This window comes from Xiphias gladius, chromosome 16 (genome assembly GCF_016859285.1).
Source record: "Xiphias gladius isolate SHS-SW01 ecotype Sanya breed wild chromosome 16, ASM1685928v1, whole genome shotgun sequence".
NCBI lineage: Eukaryota > Metazoa > Chordata > Actinopteri > Istiophoriformes > Xiphiidae > Xiphias > Xiphias gladius.
In genome coordinates this window covers 28,540,054-28,559,285 of record NC_053415.1, presented here as the reverse complement: position 1 = coordinate 28,559,285, position 19,232 = coordinate 28,540,054, and the positions used below count along the sequence as shown (strand labels likewise).

The following is a 19,232-nucleotide window of genomic DNA, read 5'->3' as shown; positions in this document are numbered from 1 at the left end:
CTGGATTCTTGGAATTCTGCATTTTCAATAACTGATACATCTGCTGCTATACTGTGGGGCTTTTCTTTGTCATTTGAGAATAAGCCTAACAGAAATCCTAAGTGTTTGACCTCAACATGCAATATTAAACTCTTGTTTTCGGGTCACAGGTTTTGGCTGGCGAGAAGGACTGGACTCGGAGCACAGAGTTCAGGTGTAAAGAGCTGACTTACACCGTGACAGGCCTGACCGAGGGAGCAGATTATTATATCCGTGTCATTGCTGTCAACGACGCCGGTCCTGGAGCTCCCGGAGTTACCGAACCAGTTACTGTCAAAGAGCCTCAAGGTAAAAACAGTTTTATTACTAGACAGGGTAGGAGGTACGGACAACAAGATAGTACTCTACCTCAACATATTCAACATGTAATTGTTTTTTGGCATTAAGATAAGAAGAATTTTGAGGTTTTTGTGTTTTTTTTTATAACTGCATCAAAAAACAAATCAAAAATCCAATTCAACTCTTTCTGCAGCTACTTCATAGTAAATGCCTCCCAGCTGATTACAAGATTTAAGTACTTAATTTCTTAAATTTCAGTGGTCAACTAACAGTTCTCACTGTCTGTGCTGTTCAGAACCTCCCTCTGTGGACTTTGACGTCTCTGTGAAGAACGGTGTCATCATCAAGGCGGGCGAGTCTCTGAGGCTTCCTGCTGTGGTGACCGGCCGGCCCCAGCCGGAGGTGAAGTGGGGCAAAGATGAGGCCGAAATCGACAAAGAGAGGATGATCGTGGAGACGGAGGGCAGGACCAGCACACTGTTCATTAAGAAGGCCAAGAGGGCAGATCACGGAAAGTACCAGATCTCCGGCACAAACAGCAGTGGGACCAAAGCTGCGAAGACCAGAGTGGACGTTATGGGTCAGTGTTACACAAATACACCCCAACATCCATTTTTACCTGTAAAAATACCCTAAATCCCATTCATACAACCTCTGAAGTAGTTTGGGACTGTTTAGTTTTCTGAAAGAACAATCCTGATCTTTGTATTAGAAACTTAAGAATCAACTGAAGGTAAACTGGCTTGCACTCATGGAAAAAATATTCTTCAGAGGATCATATTTGTTGTGTTTTCAGTCTTCTTTTATAATGCAGAAGAAAACGGGGTTGTTGTTATCTTCAGAAGACTACTTTTTGCTCTGAGTGCCAGTCTGTTTTACCTTCAGTCAAAAGTGCAGATTTTGCTGGTTTTAACACACTAGGTAAAAAATGATGAAATGAGCGAGGTGATTCTTCATCATATTAGATATACTTAAAAACCTCAAGTTGACACAAAATATCTTTGAATAGCTGACATTGTTACTGGTCTGTGTTTCTGTAGACGTGCCTGGACCAGTGGTCGACCTGAAGGCAGTCATTGTGACCAAGAAGAACATCACCCTCACTTGGTCCGATCCCTTGGACAACGGTGGCAGTGACATAGTTGGCTACGAGGTGCTTAGAAAGGATGCCAAGATGAAACTCTTCCGCCAGCCCATCGAGACAGCATCTTGTAAGTGTGACGTCCAGGGCCTGCTGGCCGGTGAGGAATATGATTTTAGGGTCATCGCAAGGAACAAGTACGGTGATGGAGTTCCGGCCGACCTGGGACCCATCTTGGCCGACGATCCCAAAGGTAAACCCACTGAAATATGACCTATTGCTAATATTAGCGGACATATTGTGGACTATTATGAAACAGATGCTCTGGTGAATTGTTCAGTGTTGACAGGACTCCCTGATAATGTTCCAGGTACTCCATCTGCCCCTGAGAAGCTGCACTACACTGACAGAAGTAAGAACACCATCACTCTGGCCTGGCAGCCGCCTCACACTGATGGTGGCAGCCCCATCAGAGGGTACTACGTGGAGAAGATGAGGTTTGATGGCACAGAGTTTGAAGTGGCCAACCGCAAGATCTTCACTGAGTGCTGTGGGACCATTGAAAATCTCTCTGAGAACCAGGAGTACCAGTTCCGTGTAAAAGCTGTGAACGAGGTCGGGGAGGGAGATTCATCCAAGCCAATCACCGCCAAGATCCAGGATGATGAAAGTAAAGAACTCGCTCTTAAAATCCTAATGTTAAAATGATACATGTTTGATCAGTTTGGGTGACACTACAAGATTAAAAGTTTAGAGTCACATGAGCAACAGCAAATTATAATTTTGCACAAAAGCAAAATATTAATAAATGCTTGGTGTCCACAGTTGCTCCTGTTATTACTATCCTGAAGTTCTTCAAGAGCAATGCCATTATTGTGAGGAAAGGCTCAGCAATCGATATCCCAGCGGAGGTGAAGGGACTTCCTCTGCCAACAATCCAATGGATGAAGGATGATGTGGTGATCGAGAAACCTGATGAAGAGAAGATGACAATGGAGACGGAGGAGGTGAGAACTGATTCATTAGACCATGGACTTAGGACTTTTGCTTGGTCTGTATGAACAACATTTTGGTGCAGATAACTATGCATAGTTGCATCAAATCATGCACTACATTCCTATAACCCACCATCCATTCATAAATCCCATACTCACCCAGTACCATGCTTGATTGGTTGCCACCTTCCTGCAGCACAAAGAATCACTTGCCTTATACTAAACTCCTTCCCTATCCTCTCACAGGCTGTTTTTAACTAATTTTAACTTGCTATTATGTCTTGGAACTGGAGCTTTTGGTTGGACAAAAAAGTTGCTGAATTTTATAATTTAAAGGATTAAAATATGTGACTCTTGTTTGCTTTTCTTTCTTTTTTTATTTGATGATTAATGAATTGATGGCTTCTGCCAGTTGTTGCCCATTTACCCTGATACACTTAGGCATGTATAACCATTTCTTCACTAAGCACTGTGTCTTGTCTTTAATTGTGGTAGAAAATATTATTTATTCTTTCATTGGGGTTCCATGGTGTCTTTTCTTTGTCGCTTTTTTTTTTTTAATATGGGTTTTGGTCATCGACAAACACACAGTAAGATTTCACTTAAAGCTTTCAAACTACTACAAGGCTATTACTGTGCACATTCCTGCTCCCCAGAGGATGAACCCTTTAGATTTTCCTGACATGATGACTTCTTCTTAAGCTACCCGTGGGCCAAAGTTTACTTTTGGTTCAAGGAATAGTTAAATCATCAATCTTTTTGCTCAGCTGCAGTCAGGTTTGTGTAAGAAGCAGACAACAAACTAAACTTTTTTAATCTTCAGGTTAACCGGACAACTCTGAAGACAAAGATTGCCATCCCCGAAACCATCAGGCAGGACAAGGGCAGCTACAAGCTGGTGGCTGAAAACTGCTATGGCAAAGCTCAGCATGTCATCAGAGTCGAGATCCTTGGTAACATCTCCAAAAAACAAAATCTTACACGAGAAATTTTCCATCTGTTTTTTTTTCCATTGTTTCACTCTTTGATGTCTAACGGAGCTGCATTTTTGTGAGATTAAAATTAAATATGAAATGTTTGAAAGTCGTTTTCATCTGTACAAAATATGCATTACATTAACCCAAACCTGCATTTTCAGACCGTCCTCTTCCTCCGAGGAATATCGTGGTCTCTGATATCAAGGCGGACTCTTGCTACCTGACCTGGGATGCCCCAGAAGACAATGGAGGCAGTGAAATCACCAATTACATTGTGGAGCGCAGAGATGCCAGCAAGAAGAAGTCTGACTTCGATGTTCTCACCATCAACCTCATCGACAGGAGATATGGGGTGAGTCAAGGGTGCAGGGACTGAAAACTAAACTGTGATGCATGTAATGTGGCACTAAGTAAGAGAGACAGCGTTCAATTAGTAAATTGATTGTTTCCAGTTAAATGATTACAATTAATGGCTAAGCCCTGTCAGCTCACAGCAGGTCACCTCAACAAGATAAAATGTTCATTTTGTCTTCAGACAACCATACATTTTTGTTCTCCAGATATGTGTTTTTAAACTCAACACCTCTATATATACAAACCAAAAGAGCTGTCTCATAATATTATCTCTATTTTCCATGTAATTAGTATCAAAAACAGTTTTTTTCTAGTCAGTTACCATGAACTTATTTGGAGTTTATTAAGAAATAACAGCTGTTGAGTCAGCAAAAATGTATCAATGAAATTATAACATTTTCATAATCGTTCTTCACAAAAATATATTTGAGTCGAATTTTTAACAAAAACTTGTTCTGCTTCTTCAGGTCTACAAACTGGACTTGAACGGTACCTACCAGTTCAGGATCAAAGCTGAGAATAAGTATGGTGTCAGTGACGGCTGTGACTCAGAGAAAGTCCAGCTGAGGGATCCATTCGGCCTACCTGGACCACCACGTAACCCCAAAATCATTGCCGCCACAGCAACCACCATGACTCTGACCTGGGAACCTCCTCTGGACAATGGTGGCTCCACCATCCAGGGATACTTTCTGGAGAAGAGGGAGCGCGGCGCTGTGTACTGGGGTCGTGTCAACCGAGCTCCAGTCACCAAACCAGCAGTGAAGGGCCTGCAGTACACCGTTCTCAGACTCATTGAAGGAACAGAGTACCAGTTCAGGATTGCAGCCTGCAACGCTGCGGGAGTTGGACCACCCAGCGAGGCAACTGAGTGCCGTTTCGCAGTGGATCCATGTAGTGAGTGTTAACCCTCTTGATGCGTAAAAACTTTTTCTTTTTTTTTAAAATCTCTGCAGACAAGCTTTGTTAATCTGTTGAAAGTTTGCATTATGCACTTTTGATAATACAAAAAAAAATCCCACACACTGCCAGTCACATGTACTCACTTTATTTAATTTGTTTCAGTCCTCAGATCTTCATACAGTGAAATTTACTCATGAATTCGATCAAGTCATCAACACTGTGCAGGATTTTGGAGTTTTACTCCAAAACCTTGTAGTTATATTTTGCTGCACTGATTATCAAATGATCAAAAATCTAGATATATCTAAAGTTAGTGTGGCCCCAGATTTTATACCCAAAGCTTTTCAACAAATATTTGACAGATAATAGATGTCTTTATTTATAAAATCTGTTCCATATCAATTTGTCCCAGCAGTTACTGAGGATGTATATTGTTTATATTGAGTGAAATATTTGTATGCAGTTTATTCTAAGCACAATGCTAAGAGTGAAAGCTAGATATTTTATAATATACAGACTGATCTTTGACCCAATTGTGTTCCCCTCTTAGGCCCTCCCAGCTCACCTGGAACCCCTGAGGTTAAAGACAAGACCAAGAACAGCATCACTCTCACCTGGAGTCCGCCGGACAAAGATGGTGGTAGCCCCGTCAAGGGTTACATCATTGAGGTCCACGAGGAGGGATCTCCTGATTGGAGGAGGGTGAACCCCGCCGACAAGTTACACCCATCCACTGAAATCACCATCCCTGACCTGAAGGAGGGCAAAAAGTGCGAGTTCAGGATCTACGCTGTGAATGCCGCAGGCAACTCAGAGCCCGCCAGGACGGCTGACATCCTGGTTCAGGACATCCTGAGTAAGAGTCTGACAGATAAATAATAATGTCCTTCAGCCACAGCAGTAAAGTAACTATTGCTGTTGATGCTAATATTTAGTTAATCAAGCCACTGTTCACTGGATTTGATTATCCTGCCTATAGCTGATAAGAATCAGATCTTTGTGGTATCTCAGATTTTTGTTGCAAATCAAATGATTGATAGCGTCCTACAAGGACCAATATTAGTGCCCCTGCTATTTAATCTGCACATAAATAATATTTATTTCCAACTGAATTTTGCTATGTCAATTTCTATGCTGAGGATATCATCTTGTATGCGATAGCTCTTCCACAAACCAGCCCTCTTTTGATTAACTCCGGATCTCTTGAAGCCTGTTCTAAGCTCCAAACAGACAAAACAACTGCATTGCTAGAAGGCATGGAGTAATAATATTCCTACTTTGATCTGTACTCCTAATAGAAATCTAACAGATTCAGTACAGCATTATTAATACATTAAACATTGTCTTACCAATTCACCTTGAACATTAGACTCAAAGAACAAAAAAAACTCAAATTGGATTCTGATAGTGGAAATTAGCTTTTTCTGTATCTTGTAATACTGTGTATACAGTATTGTTCTCAGGTCACTGATATCTCACAGTCAATGAAGCTTGTTAGATTCTTTACCTGAATATGAGTAAACATATCACTGCATGCTGGTTTAAAAAAACACAATTTTTTTGTGTGTGCTTGTTCTCCAGTCGAGCCGACTGTGACTCTGGATGTGAGTGCTCACGACCTGCTGAGCTGCAGAGCAGGAACAACCATCAAGATTCCCGCCACCATCACTGGAAGACCCGTTCCCAAAGTCACCTGGACTTTTGACGGAACCGCTGAGACCGAGAAGAAAAACGAACTTCACACATTGCCCATCGACTCAGAGGTCAGACTTTGACATGTAACAGATCAAGAATCGTAGATTAGTCTTTATTTCACCTGCCAATGAGAACTCCAACTACTGCAAGTTTTTGGCTTTGTTAGAACATCTAAGGCATTTTTATAACCCATTAAATGATAAGATTAATTCAAACTTCATCATGCTACGATTTCAGACAAAAATATGATCAAAATTGGTTGTAGTCCATGTTTTTCTAAAAGCGTGAATGCCAATTTAAAAGAAAAATTAATTTTGTACAATATAAATATATACAATTTTAACTCATTATTTCTAACATTATGCTGCTGTTTCATCGCAGATCCACTCCACCGACACAACCTCGGTGGTCGTGATCCCAGAGAGCAAACTGAACCACAGTGGCCGATACATCATCAGTGCTGAGAACCCTGCAGGGCACAAAGCGGTCAAAGTCAGAGTCAACGTGCTTGGTACATAAACATTTAAAGATTCAAAGATTTTATTTGTCACATGCTTCATATGTTCTTCATATGTGCGGTGAAATGCAGGGTGAATTCAAAGATAAAAAACTGAGAAATCTATTACTTTAAAACATGGGTGAAATCTACTGAGTCTTCTATCCTTTAACTTCTTGTTTTATGGATCCGCAGACCTGCCTGGACCTCCTAGAGACCTTAAGGTGAGTGACATTACAAGGGGAACCTGCAGACTCACATGGAAAGCCCCAGTGTGTGACGGAGGCGACAGGGTGAAGAGCTACTTCATTGAGAAGAAGACGGTGGAGGGCAAAGCCTGGACCAAGGTACAACCCCACACCTACAGGACAATACACTCTGAGCTGTATGATTATTGAAAAATAACATAAAGTCGGATCTTGTGCTTTCAGGTGAACCCATCCTGTGCTGCACAGTCTCTGGTGGTTCCAGACCTGATAGACGGTCAGGAGTACCTGTTCCGCATCCGTGCTGAGAACTGCTTCGGGTTCGGCCCATTTATTGAGACCATCCAGAGGACCAAAGCCAGAGATCCTATCCGTAAGTTTGTGTTCTCTTTACTATTATGTCAGATATAATAGATAAAATGTAATGAATCTTATATCTATCTATCATATTGGACATAAAAACCTGTGTTGTGACACTTGTGTATTTATTACATTTTTGTAAAGAATATTCACATATATATTTAATATTGTGTATTCTTGTCCATGGGTGTAAATTTGTTAACTCAACAAAAAGATGTGGCTCAGCATTGTACAATAGGATTATGTCTGTTTTCTATTTTTATTAATGATGTTCAATTATACATTGATAATAGTGCCATATATACAGCAAAGCTTATTTGTAACAAAGTCAAGAGGCTGATTTTTTTTATCTGATTTTTAACACTCCACAGACTTATCTGTTACCTAACAAACTGTTGCTAAGTAGAACAAAATCTTATACAAAATGGTCCTTAGCACTAAACAGAACCTCGGTTTATAATCTAAATCCAAATTCCGAGACGTCTCTACAGAAAGTTGATCAAATATGTGTAATTTATAATATAAAGGTTAATGTACTGACTTTGAACTCACTTTAAAACCACACAGTGATCATATTGTAAAGTGAATAAAATTTAGGACTTGAAAATAAGACATTTAATCTCAGAGGGGTTTATCCTGACATAATAAATTCCTTTTAATTCAAATTTTATGTGTTTTGTTATACTTAAAAATAATGACCTTGCTTCTTCTCAACAATTACCAGTACGTGATCTTACATGTATTCATTTTGTCTGCAGATCCTCCTGATCCTCCCACAAGGTTGAAGATCCAGAGTGTGAGGAAGGGCACTGTGACTTTGACGTGGAAGGCTCCAAAGAACGACGGTGGTTCACCTGTCACCCACTACAGCGTCGATCTGCTCTGCTGGGATGCCAGCGGCACCCAGAAGGAGTCCTGGAGGAGGTAACGCTTCAGCCGACAGCTCTACATTGGTCCACTTGGTTCCTAGTAACTGAGACTCAATTTGGGAACTGAGTCAGGCCATGTCCAAATTATATTATACTGTATTTTGGATCAGGTTTTAATGATCTTCGTATCCATGTTGGATCAGGATCTGTACCAAATGTTTTGGACCCAATTTGCATTTTAGTTTTGTGACCACAAAATATAAATCAGTATATAAACCTGAAAGTGAAAACAGAAAAAATTCTGTACGAGAACTTTGTTTATTTTTGAATGCAAACCAATAGTTTTTCTCCGGTAAACTGAGTCAGAGCTGGTTTCTGTGAGCACAGAGACTTTCTGTTCCTATCCTTCACTTCGAACACAGTTTGAGTTTCTGTTTTGAGGCGGGTAGGGTGTTACCTGCAGTTAAACCATTTGTGCTGTTTCCTGCAGGTGTAACAGGAGAGATGTGGACACCACCAGTTTCAAGGTGGAGGATCTGACGGAGGGTGACGAGTATGAGTTCAGAGTGGTGGCATACAATGAGGCTGGAGCCAGCCGACCTTCATCCACAGTCGGACCCATCCTCATCCAGGACCAGACCTGTAAGACGAGGACTCTTGGCAATTTAATTAAAGACACTATAGAGTTGTATTGTGGGAAATGTAGAATCCAGTGTTTTTGGACTAAAAGTAATATTTCCAAACTGCTCAAATTTGGACCATTCTGTTTTTAATCTGTTTCACACAAGTCCAACTACTTTATGGAAGTGCAAAGCCAAAATTGCCAGAATGCCCCTTTAATTTAAATATAGTTAGAAATATTTGTTTTTCATTTCACTCAGTTAGAACTCGACTCAGAGTCACAATTTGTTTGGTACCAATTGTTAAGGCACCTTTGAGGCCACAAAAGAATAAATTTAAGCCACATTATGTAATAACATTACAATAACTAACTTCCAGAAAATATATAGATTTTTATTATTATATCCATGTTCCAACTATTTGTTGCAATATATCAAGGCACTAATCTCAAGTTTTTAGCAAACTTTTGACTTCGATTTCTGTAGGTTTCTGGTCAAAGATCTTGATGTGATTAATCATAATATTTGCTTTCCTCCATTAATTTTAAACAGTATTTTACCCAGAAAGACAGAAGAATCTTAAGGCTTCAAATTAGAAGAAATAAATAAGAAAAACGGGTCAGAGTCACCTTTTTTTCTCGTTCGTCTTGCAGGTGCTCCATCCATCGAGCTGAAGGAGTTCATGGAGGTCGAGCAGGGCAGCGACATCAGCATCGTGGCCAAGATCCGTGGCTGTCCATTCCCCACGCTCACCTGGTACAAAGCTCCACCCCACAAGTCTGATGACAAGGTGGAGGTTCAGTATGACGAACACATCAACAAGATCGTGTCGGATGACAGCTGCACGCTGCTCATCCAGCAGGGCAAACGTTCCGACACTGGCCTGTACACACTGGTGGCCTCCAACAGCCTCGGCAAGGCCTCCAAGGAGATGAGGCTCAATGTGCTTGGTATGAACGAAAAGATCCGAACTAAACACCAGAACTTAAAATGCAAATTTCAACTGAATTATGCTTAATTTGTCTAAAAGCAAAAAATGTGTCTAAAGTGAATGTCAGATACCACTGAGTTCAATTACTAAATTAACAAAAGACTGACAGTATCATGTTTTGAAAAATTTAAATAAATTAAAATAATTTGTTTATGTCTGCATTGGTTTATAAAAGTGGGGTAATGTCAGCTATCACATCAGTGTATCATTAGTTTATTATTTATTTCTTCTATTTCTACAATTCATTTTTTATTTTATACCTTGTTAATACCATTATTACACAACTTATTTTTAATTTTTCACATAACAAGTTGTTATTATTCATTCTGTTTTTCAATATGTTTTTATTTGTTCACTATATGTTAGTTTTCCTTTGTTTGACTTACAGTTGTTACAGTAGTGAGTCACCACAAGGATTTCTCTCAGTTTCTAAACTTGTTGCTTTTCTGCGGTTGCAGGCCGGCCTGGTCCTCCCTCTGCTCCCATTAAGTTTGAGGAGATTGGAGCCGAGAGGATCACACTCTGCTGGCTGCCGCCAAAGGATGACGGTGGCTCCAAAGTAACAAACTATGTTATCTGGAGGCGGGTGGCCAACAGGAAGACCTGGGTGCCTGTCACCAATGAGCCGAAAGACCGGATCTGGACAGTGGAGAACCTGATGGAGGGACACGAGTATGTGTTCCGCATCATGGCCCAGAACAAGTATGGCGTTGGAGAGCCGCTGGACAGCGAGCCCGAGGTTGCCCGAAACCTCTACAGTGAGTTGAGCTGTCTGTCACAGTATGATCTTAGATACCTAAATCTGTCAATCCATACATTGATAGTACACTTTACTTCTACACTATATCGATTATGTGATCATTTCACAATGTTTCTAACTCACAATTTAATCTCCAGTCTATTTTAGACATTCACCTATTTACATAATCTTTACATCATCTAACATGATGGTTTATCATATGAATAAAAACCTCAAAATCACTTTTGCTAAAAGTTTAACGAGGTCAGACCTGTAACTCAAGTCTGAACTGAATGCTCGTATTAATGTACACACTACAGGAACATAAGCTTACGTATACGGAGAAAAATTAAATGCACATCCTGTTCACTGGATTGAGTTCACTCTAATAAATGTATCAAGTAAATATCATCTCTCATGGTCACAGAAAATAGAAGCAGTTTAATAAACCATGGAACAGTGTAAATGAGATCATTTAAAATTCTATCAGATCATAATCAAACCAGCTGCTTTCTTCCTCTTTTATGCCACCTTCACATACAGGATGTGAGGAAACAATAACTTTAATGTCTTTTTCTGCTTCCTTCCTGCTTGTCTACAGTTAGATGTTGCAAAGCAACAGTGGAATTTTCTAATACATGATGAAACTAATGAGAAAAATTATTAATGGTTCACTGTGAGAATAAGGGGTGAGTGTCCATTGCATTCAGTATGGTCATTTCCTAATACTCAGCCATTAGAAAAACAATTTAAAAAAAACAACCTAAAATTATAACAGCAAAAGCCAGGCAAAAATACGAAGCAGCTCTTTATGTAAAAACTCTCTGACCAAAAGATGTTTTCGTCCGTTCTTATTCTCAATCTGGTTAATCCGTCCTCAACATTTTTCTGGATTATGAATGTGCGAAGTGGGTATTTTTTTTATATTATTAGCGGATTGTTCTTTACCGATCATACTTTTTTCCTTTGTTCCTTTGTTGCTGTGTCCCAGTATTCAGACCGGAGCTGACCAGTCCAACAGTAAACTGTATTTATTCAAAATGTTAACTTGTACTGATAAAAGAGTAATATTTTTTTTAAGATGATTTTTAAAACAATATTTTCGCCTTTATTTGAAAGAGACAATAGAGATACAGACAGGAAATTACAGCAGAGGGCGGGGTATGACGTGCATCAAAGGTCTCTGGCCAGAAGTGAAGCAAAACTGTTGCGGTTATTTGATATGCTACTTTTTCATCGAACGCCCCAGAAGACAAATATTTTAATCCTCTAACTTTAGAGATTTTCTTACCATCCTCATGCAGCTGTCCCTGGTCAATGTGAGAAGCCGATGGTTTCCGGTGTCACCATGGACTCCATGACTGTTAACTGGGAGGAGCCCGAGGACGACGGCGGCGCTCCAATCACCGGCTACTGGCTTGAGCGTAAAGAGACAACAGGCAAACGCTGGGCCCGTGTCACCCGTGACCCCATCCGTCCCATGGGCCTGGGCGAGTCGTTCGTGGTGAGCGGACTCATTGAGGGGTCCCAGTATCTGTTCAGAGTCTCTGCCATCAATGCCGCGGGACCCGGACTCGCCAGTCCCCCAACAGACCCCATCTTTGCCAGAGACCCCATCTGTAAGAGTTACATTCCGAAATCATACAATTTATGTTTTTAATTCCCAGAGCAAGATATTAACCAGTTTTCATCGTCTCCCATAGCTCCGCCCTCTTCTCCAACCCCCAAGGTTTCTGATTGGACAAGGTCCACGGTGGACCTGGAGTGGATCCCTCCTCTGAAGGACGGAGGCTCCAAGATTCTGGGCTACTGGGTGGAGTACAAGGAGGAGGGCACAGAGGCCTGGGTCAAGGTGAGAGGGAGCACCTCACCTGACATGGTTTTATTATCCTACAAAATAAAAGTCTGATAATATTAGCATAGTCAATTGACATGTCTGTGATAAGTGCAAATTTAGCAAACAACTCTTGAGAGCCATAGCCATTGTTTTAATAATTTCTTGAGGCTGAATCTTCACCCCAACTTAACAAACTGTGCTTTCTTAGGAAGCGCAATGCCTCACAATTCTATCAGTGTAAATCATTTTAAGATTCAATTATTAAGGCAACGACAGATGTTTATTTTATAACACAAAAGCAAACAAAATAGGGCAGCACAAGAAAAATTAGCTGAGAAAAAGCCTTGTAGTTCTACCATGTTTGCGACTTTGTAAATTTGTTTTAGTGTCACTTAGACTAAGTCTGACTTTCTGATAATTAATTTCAAGGAATTCCCCTTCAGAAAAGATGAAGATCATGACTTTAATCAAAGGGGTTGAAAAGCAGTCACAATTTTTTGGGGGTACAGTTTGCTATTTTTATGCACACAAAGTAAGCATCTATCCGTTATTTCTCAATAAATTAAATGGTGCTCATATGAATGTATTTAATCTCATCCCAATATAAGGGCTGAACAATCTAATAATGTCTACTTATGTTATAATGTATTGCATGGCTAACTCTAATATTTACTAGGTTACACTCGACTATCTTGAGATAACAAGATAAATGTATTGTTATAAGATAAGAGCCTACAAAATTTAAACTAAGCACTGGCAAGATCTTATCATCCATGCCCCCGTGGGCTTCCTTGGAAATCAAATGCTGGTTAAACATTTAGGTTCAACCTAAAATTTCCTTTGATGCAGCATTTATTCTTATGTCTTATTATCTTTAAATTTAACCGGCTCTAATTTGGATCAAAGTCTAAGTGAGATTAAAATATCTTTTTCAAGACACACCTGGCCAAGAAAGCAGCATAACAACAACATTGCAACCATAAATACAATATTGACAACATTAATTGGTTGAGCACATGTTCGTTCCCAGAACGATTGTAAATGGAGTAATAATGTCGAGTATGACAGGGAAAAACTACATGGATCAGTGAAGGAGGTAGATGGAGTAATAGTAGCCTAAAAAGGAAAAATTTTCGACAGTCATCAACAGAGGACGAAGAAATAGTTCATTGTTTAAAAGGTGTATATCAATAGTCGAAATCATGTTCTTCATATTAGTGAAGTGAACCTGAATCCTGATATTTTTCCATTCTACTCAGTCTGTGTACAGTGCCTTTTTATATCATCATTGACCCAGGGATAGAACTTGGTTTTAGAGATAGATCAGTGCTTAAGAGCAACCTTATAAACTGAATGTTTATGTTTTTCAGGCTAAGGAAACTGAAATCCGTGGCACTCGGTTCGTTATCACTGGTCTGAAGACTGGTGGTCAGTACAGGTTCAGGGTAATCGCCTTCAATGCTGCTGGTAACGGCGAGCCAGGCGAAGTCCCAGAGGTGCTTGAGGTCAACGACAGAACCAGTGAGTCAGTCTGAAAGTCTAAAAGAGTGACAAATTTCTTTCACACCAGACCATTGTTCTCTCAACAATGACCTTAAAGGCTTCTTTGTCAAGTTTTTTTTAGAACAGGCAGAATGTAATGTTGAGCTTCTTCCCCTCAGTTGCTCCTGAGGTCGACCTGGATGCCTCGGTGAAGGAGAGGATGGTGGTCCATGCTGGTGGTGTGATCCGCATCATTGCCTATGTGTCAGGCCAGCCGACCCCAGAGGTTACCTGGAGCAGAGATGGAGCTGCACTGCCTCCTGAGGCTAAAGTGGAGGTGACAGCCATCAGCTCGTCTCTGGTTATCAAACCCTGCACCAGGAGACACCTTGGTGTCTACACACTGACTGCGAAGAACATCGGAGGGGAGAAGACAAAGAACATTACTGTGGAAGTTCTGGGTGAGATACTGCTCTCATTAAGATAAAATCTTTAGAGATATAAAACCAATTAAAAAATGTTATTTCTTTTTTATCAAACCTGTTTCTGTTGTCCCTCAGACGTACCTGGGCCCGTTGGTATCCCATTCACCACGGAGAACCTAAGCAGTGATTCCTGCAAGCTCAACTGGTTCTTCCCTGAGAATGACGGCGGTTCTCCGATCAGTAACTACATCATCGAGAAGCGTGAGGCCGAACGTAAGGCCTGGACCTCACTCTCCTTCACCGCTAGCAGACAGAATGCCGTGGCTCATGGCCTCACCATTGGAAAGTCCTACTTTTTCAGAGTAGCTGCCGAGAATGCCATCGGCATTGGACCCTTCGTGGAGACCGCAGCCGAAATTGTGATCAAGGAACCCATCAGTGAGTTTAGTTGAACAAACATGGTGACCACTGATCTCTGAAGGTCTGAAAGTTGATTATTACTTATAACTGATGGAAAGAGGAGAGGATGAAGAAGCCACAAGAAAGGCATTCTCAGATCAATCCCAGAATCTCCAGAGTAGTTCTAGTTCTGAGTAGTTCTAAGAATACAGTCAAGATATTAGGGAGAAACAGTCAAGATTTTAACTTTACAGTCAGCATTTTAGGGGAAAAAAACATAAAAACTAAAATTCTCAAAACACTGAAATGTCAAAAAAAATGTCATTGGGGAAGTCTCAGACAGAATTCAGAGAAAAAAGTACAAATCTATTTTTGAGAATATCAAAAGAATAAATCTTAAATTTAGGAAAAGTCAGGATTTTGAGGATAATTTCAGTAAAGTCAAAATTTTAGGAGAATTCGAGATTCTGACCTTATTTTGAGAATCCTGAAAAGTCCCATAAATTCTGATTTCTGATGAAAGTCAGAATTTTGAAGGCACAAAAGGTAAGAACTTGAATCTTTGTTTAACAAAGTTTTGAAAGATAAAGTCAGGATTCAAAAAAATCTGACTTTTGGTGTAATTTTTCCCCTTTTTCCTTTTTTCCTCTTTTATCCATCATCTTTTTCTATACTATCGTCTGTCATCAAAAATTAACATTATCCAGGAGTTAAATTTTGCAGACAACAGAATTAAATTTGAACAGAAAATGTCAAAAACCATGAATTACTATACAATACCATAAAAAACTGTGTGTTTGTAATTCTTTCAGCTGTACCGGACCGCCCTGAGGAGCTGGAGGTCACCAATGTCACAAAGGATTTGATCAGCGTCACCTGGAAGGCGCCAAAGTATGATGGTGGGTCAGAGATCACCATGTATATCCTGGAGGCACGTATGATTGGCAAAGACAAGTTCACCAGACTTACAAAGGAGACGTTGATGGAGAGGAAGTACACCTACGACGGTCTGAGGGAGGGCGACACCTACGAGTTGAGGGTCCTCGCCGTCAATGAGGTCGGACCTGGCAAACCATCATTCTGCACCAAACCAATCACCTGCAAGGACGAACTGGGTGAGGACTTATTAACAGGATCAGCGGTTTTGTTTGTTTTAATTAAGAAACAAGCCGGTATCATCAACAAAAAGTAGGAGGTAGAAAATGATCCAGAAACTAATCTGGATTAGGATTAGGAGAAGACCTAGAATAGACCCTTGTAGGACACCGCAATTATTTTGTAGCATAGCAGGTCTTAATTCATTTATATTTACAAATTGTTTCCAGTGAGAAATATAATTAAAGAGGCATCAGTAAGACAGTACATTTAAGCTATAATGTGTTAATTTAATAAGAATTCCACATATCCAAAATTATACCCAAAGCATATTTATTATTGTTCAAAGCAATATGTTTTTTTTTCCTTATTTATATTGTCGTCAAAGTAGATTGAATTAAGATAGGAAAAAAATAGAAACTGCAAGAAAATACTCAGTGTTTCACTTCATCTGACTTTGTCTTCATTTTCCATTCTTACAGAGCCGCCGACCATCGAGCTGGACTTCCGTGATAAGATCGTCATCCGTGTGGGTGAGAGCTGCCTGCTGCAGGGCCGCTACACCGGCAAACCTTCTCCATCCATTGTTTGGTACCGAGATGACAAGGAACTGAAGGCTGACAAACACATCATGTTCAAGAACACACTGACCACCATGTCACTGGGCCTTATGAAGGCACAGCGTGAACACAGCGGCAGATACGTGGTGGTGGTGGAGAACAGCACTGGATCCAGAAAGGGAGTCTGCAGCGTCACGGTTGTCGGTATGTAGACGGAACTCATGGAGAAAATTGGGGCTGATACAAGCTTGTATCATCAGCAATAGATAGATAGATGAAGATGCGGCAACTAAATGATCGATTTAGATGAGAAATAGAAGGGTTCAGACACCATGAGGACCTGTGCTATCTATTTACATTGTTCACATTCGAAGTAAACTGAAAACTCCAAGTCAAAGCTTCAAAACTTCAAGCTCTTCTGAACAAGGCAGGCATTGGTTGATAACAATGGCACTGATTCCTTATTTTGATCTTTTTTTTTTTTAACACTCTTTTGTTGTTTCTTTTTTTCCTGCAGACCGTCCAAGTCCTCCTGTTGGCCCGGTGGTGTTTGAAGAGGTGCACAGGGAGTACATGGTTATCTCCTGGAAGCCTCCTCTGGACAGCGGTGGCGTGGACATCACCAACTACGTCATTGAGAAGAGAGACACCAACAGAGAAATCTGGACCACGGTGACATCTGCCACAACCAAAACCACATGCAAAGTGGGTCCAGATCGTTTATCAACCTGACTTTAGTCAGCTGTCACGATATCAGATCCTCAGGGAAAAAATTTGTAACCTGGCCTAGAAAGAGCCATTTTTCATCGTGGAAGGGGTTTGCTGAAGTTCAGAGATGTTTGTAAGTTGTTTTGTTTTTTTCTCTCAGATCCCCAAGCTGACAGAGGGCAGGGAGTACATTATGAGAATCTCTGCTGAGAACATGTATGGCATCAGCGACCCACTGGAGTCTGAGGAGATGAGAGCCAAAGATCTCTTCAGTACGTTCTGCTCACACGCTGTTAAGACACATTTACTTTTTTAGCTCTCCTAAATTAATTTCAAATTAATTTCTGAATTGAATACATTACTTTTAAAGAATTTATCAATACTTTAAAGCTTCAAAAAAAGTTTATTTCCCTGATCCACCAAACAAAATTGATTTTGGTACAAACAAAAATGTGGAGGCTCAAAATTATAGAGTCTCCTGGAAAGACGAAATCCTTCTATGAATATTCTTTCTGCATTGGAAATGGATCCTAAAAAAAGCCCTGATAACTTAATTTAGCCCCTGTGGCTCCCCTCCAGGAGTCCCTGAGGCCCCCGAGATGCCGACGGTCAGGGAGGTGTATGCCACCAATGCTCTGGTGCTGTGGAACCGCCCTCGTGACGGTGGGAAGCCCATTACCAACTACATCCTGGAGAAGAAGGAGCCCACAGCCAAGAGATGGTCCAAAGCCACTAGAGACCCACTGTACCCGGCCACTCAATACCGAGTCCAGGACCTTGTGGAAGGCTGCGAGTATGAGTTCAGGGTGATGGCTGAGAACGAGCTGGGAACTGGAGACCCGAGTGTCCCCTCCAAACCCATTCTCGCAAAAGATCCTATTGGTCAGTGTGACACACCCCATTAAAAATATAGATATTATTATTATCCATATTTAAATTATTACAGTCTATATTTTATTTCCAAATGCTCATTTTTATATTTGAAAAACCATGATTTTTCCTTGTGCATAATAAAGATGAAATTAAGATGAAGTGTTAGCAATTTCTTTTTAGCATTTTTAAATATTGCTTTGTATTTGTATTGTCTTCTATTACGTGATGACTATATAGCTTCTTTTAACATCTATATTAGCATAGCTCAGTAAGTTTACTATTTCTTAATTTTTATTTTCTGGTGTGTTTCTATGTGTTTATTATTGTCGTACATACAAGATGCAATTCAGATATTTATAAAGTCAAAAATTTAAAAACCCTATTCCAATGCTGCTGTAACATACATACACAAAGAATATACAACTGACCGAATACTAATACTATATAAAAAAAACTATAACACTAAATAAAAAAAACATCCCAAAAAAATTTTGATGACCCTTGAAGCGAAATATTTCATGAGTCCTTCTTTTCTACCATGGTTAAGACAGGTTACTGAATTGAATTTTTAATCACCCATATAACTGATTGTCTTCCTTGAAATTTTCCCTTCACAGTATGCCCCAGTCCTCCAGTGAACCCTGAGGCCTACGATAAGACCAAGGACTCTGTCAGCCTAAAGTGGCAGATGCCCCGACATGACGGCAAGGGACGGATCCTCGGCTATCTTGTTGAGTACCAGAAGCCTGGCGCTGTGGAGTGGATTCAGGCCAATGAGACCCCAGAGCAGTGCCCTGACCTCCACTATGTGGTGATGGGCCTGACCGATGGACAGGAGTATGCCTTTAGGATCTTCACTGTCAACGCTGCGGGCAAATCTGACCCTGCCTACGTCAAACAACACATCAAAGTTCACGACAGACTGGGTGAGGGGTTCATTTGTAAAAAAAAAAATAGATTTTTCACTTGAGCCTATCATAATGGGTTTTGAGAAACATTTCCAATTACTAAATTTATTATTTTTACTAATTTTATACAAAATTTTGTGCTAAATTCAATACAGTGTAGTTTTGGTTAGGGCTTTGAGAAACCTTTTCCAAAATAAACTTGACATTGATAAATAACACTGACATTTTCATTTATGTATTTGGCTTAATTTATGTCCATAATCAAATAATTCAATTTTAGCACAGTCTGGTGTCTGGAAAGTGATTTTCAAAGGGATTTTTAGTGACCAACAAGTTAACAA

At 40.3% G+C, this 19,232-nt stretch overlaps 1 protein-coding gene across 1 annotated transcript in view; it reads left to right on the top strand.

Moving 5' to 3' along the window:
* Positions 1 to 19,232, top strand: part of ttn.1 (titin, tandem duplicate 1) — a 203,856-nt gene that overhangs the window by 123,508 nt on the left and 61,116 nt on the right. The window contains exons 147-174 of the mRNA XM_040148273.1: positions 150 to 327; positions 614 to 898; positions 1,359 to 1,652; positions 1,770 to 2,069; positions 2,225 to 2,406; positions 3,218 to 3,347; positions 3,533 to 3,723; positions 4,193 to 4,622; positions 5,179 to 5,484; positions 6,210 to 6,391; positions 6,705 to 6,834; positions 7,015 to 7,166; positions 7,251 to 7,398; positions 8,144 to 8,309; positions 8,745 to 8,896; positions 9,528 to 9,824; positions 10,324 to 10,623; positions 11,909 to 12,223; positions 12,308 to 12,456; positions 13,812 to 13,962; positions 14,103 to 14,384; positions 14,484 to 14,786; positions 15,560 to 15,862; positions 16,325 to 16,606; positions 16,920 to 17,107; positions 17,271 to 17,382; positions 17,690 to 17,992; positions 18,601 to 18,909. Of these exons, the coding sequence (XP_040004207.1) occupies positions 150 to 327; positions 614 to 898; positions 1,359 to 1,652; positions 1,770 to 2,069; positions 2,225 to 2,406; positions 3,218 to 3,347; positions 3,533 to 3,723; positions 4,193 to 4,622; positions 5,179 to 5,484; positions 6,210 to 6,391; positions 6,705 to 6,834; positions 7,015 to 7,166; positions 7,251 to 7,398; positions 8,144 to 8,309; positions 8,745 to 8,896; positions 9,528 to 9,824; positions 10,324 to 10,623; positions 11,909 to 12,223; positions 12,308 to 12,456; positions 13,812 to 13,962; positions 14,103 to 14,384; positions 14,484 to 14,786; positions 15,560 to 15,862; positions 16,325 to 16,606; positions 16,920 to 17,107; positions 17,271 to 17,382; positions 17,690 to 17,992; positions 18,601 to 18,909 (6,520 nt within the window). The remainder of the gene's footprint in view (positions 1 to 149; positions 328 to 613; positions 899 to 1,358; positions 1,653 to 1,769; positions 2,070 to 2,224; positions 2,407 to 3,217; positions 3,348 to 3,532; positions 3,724 to 4,192; positions 4,623 to 5,178; positions 5,485 to 6,209; positions 6,392 to 6,704; positions 6,835 to 7,014; positions 7,167 to 7,250; positions 7,399 to 8,143; positions 8,310 to 8,744; positions 8,897 to 9,527; positions 9,825 to 10,323; positions 10,624 to 11,908; positions 12,224 to 12,307; positions 12,457 to 13,811; positions 13,963 to 14,102; positions 14,385 to 14,483; positions 14,787 to 15,559; positions 15,863 to 16,324; positions 16,607 to 16,919; positions 17,108 to 17,270; positions 17,383 to 17,689; positions 17,993 to 18,600; positions 18,910 to 19,232) is intronic.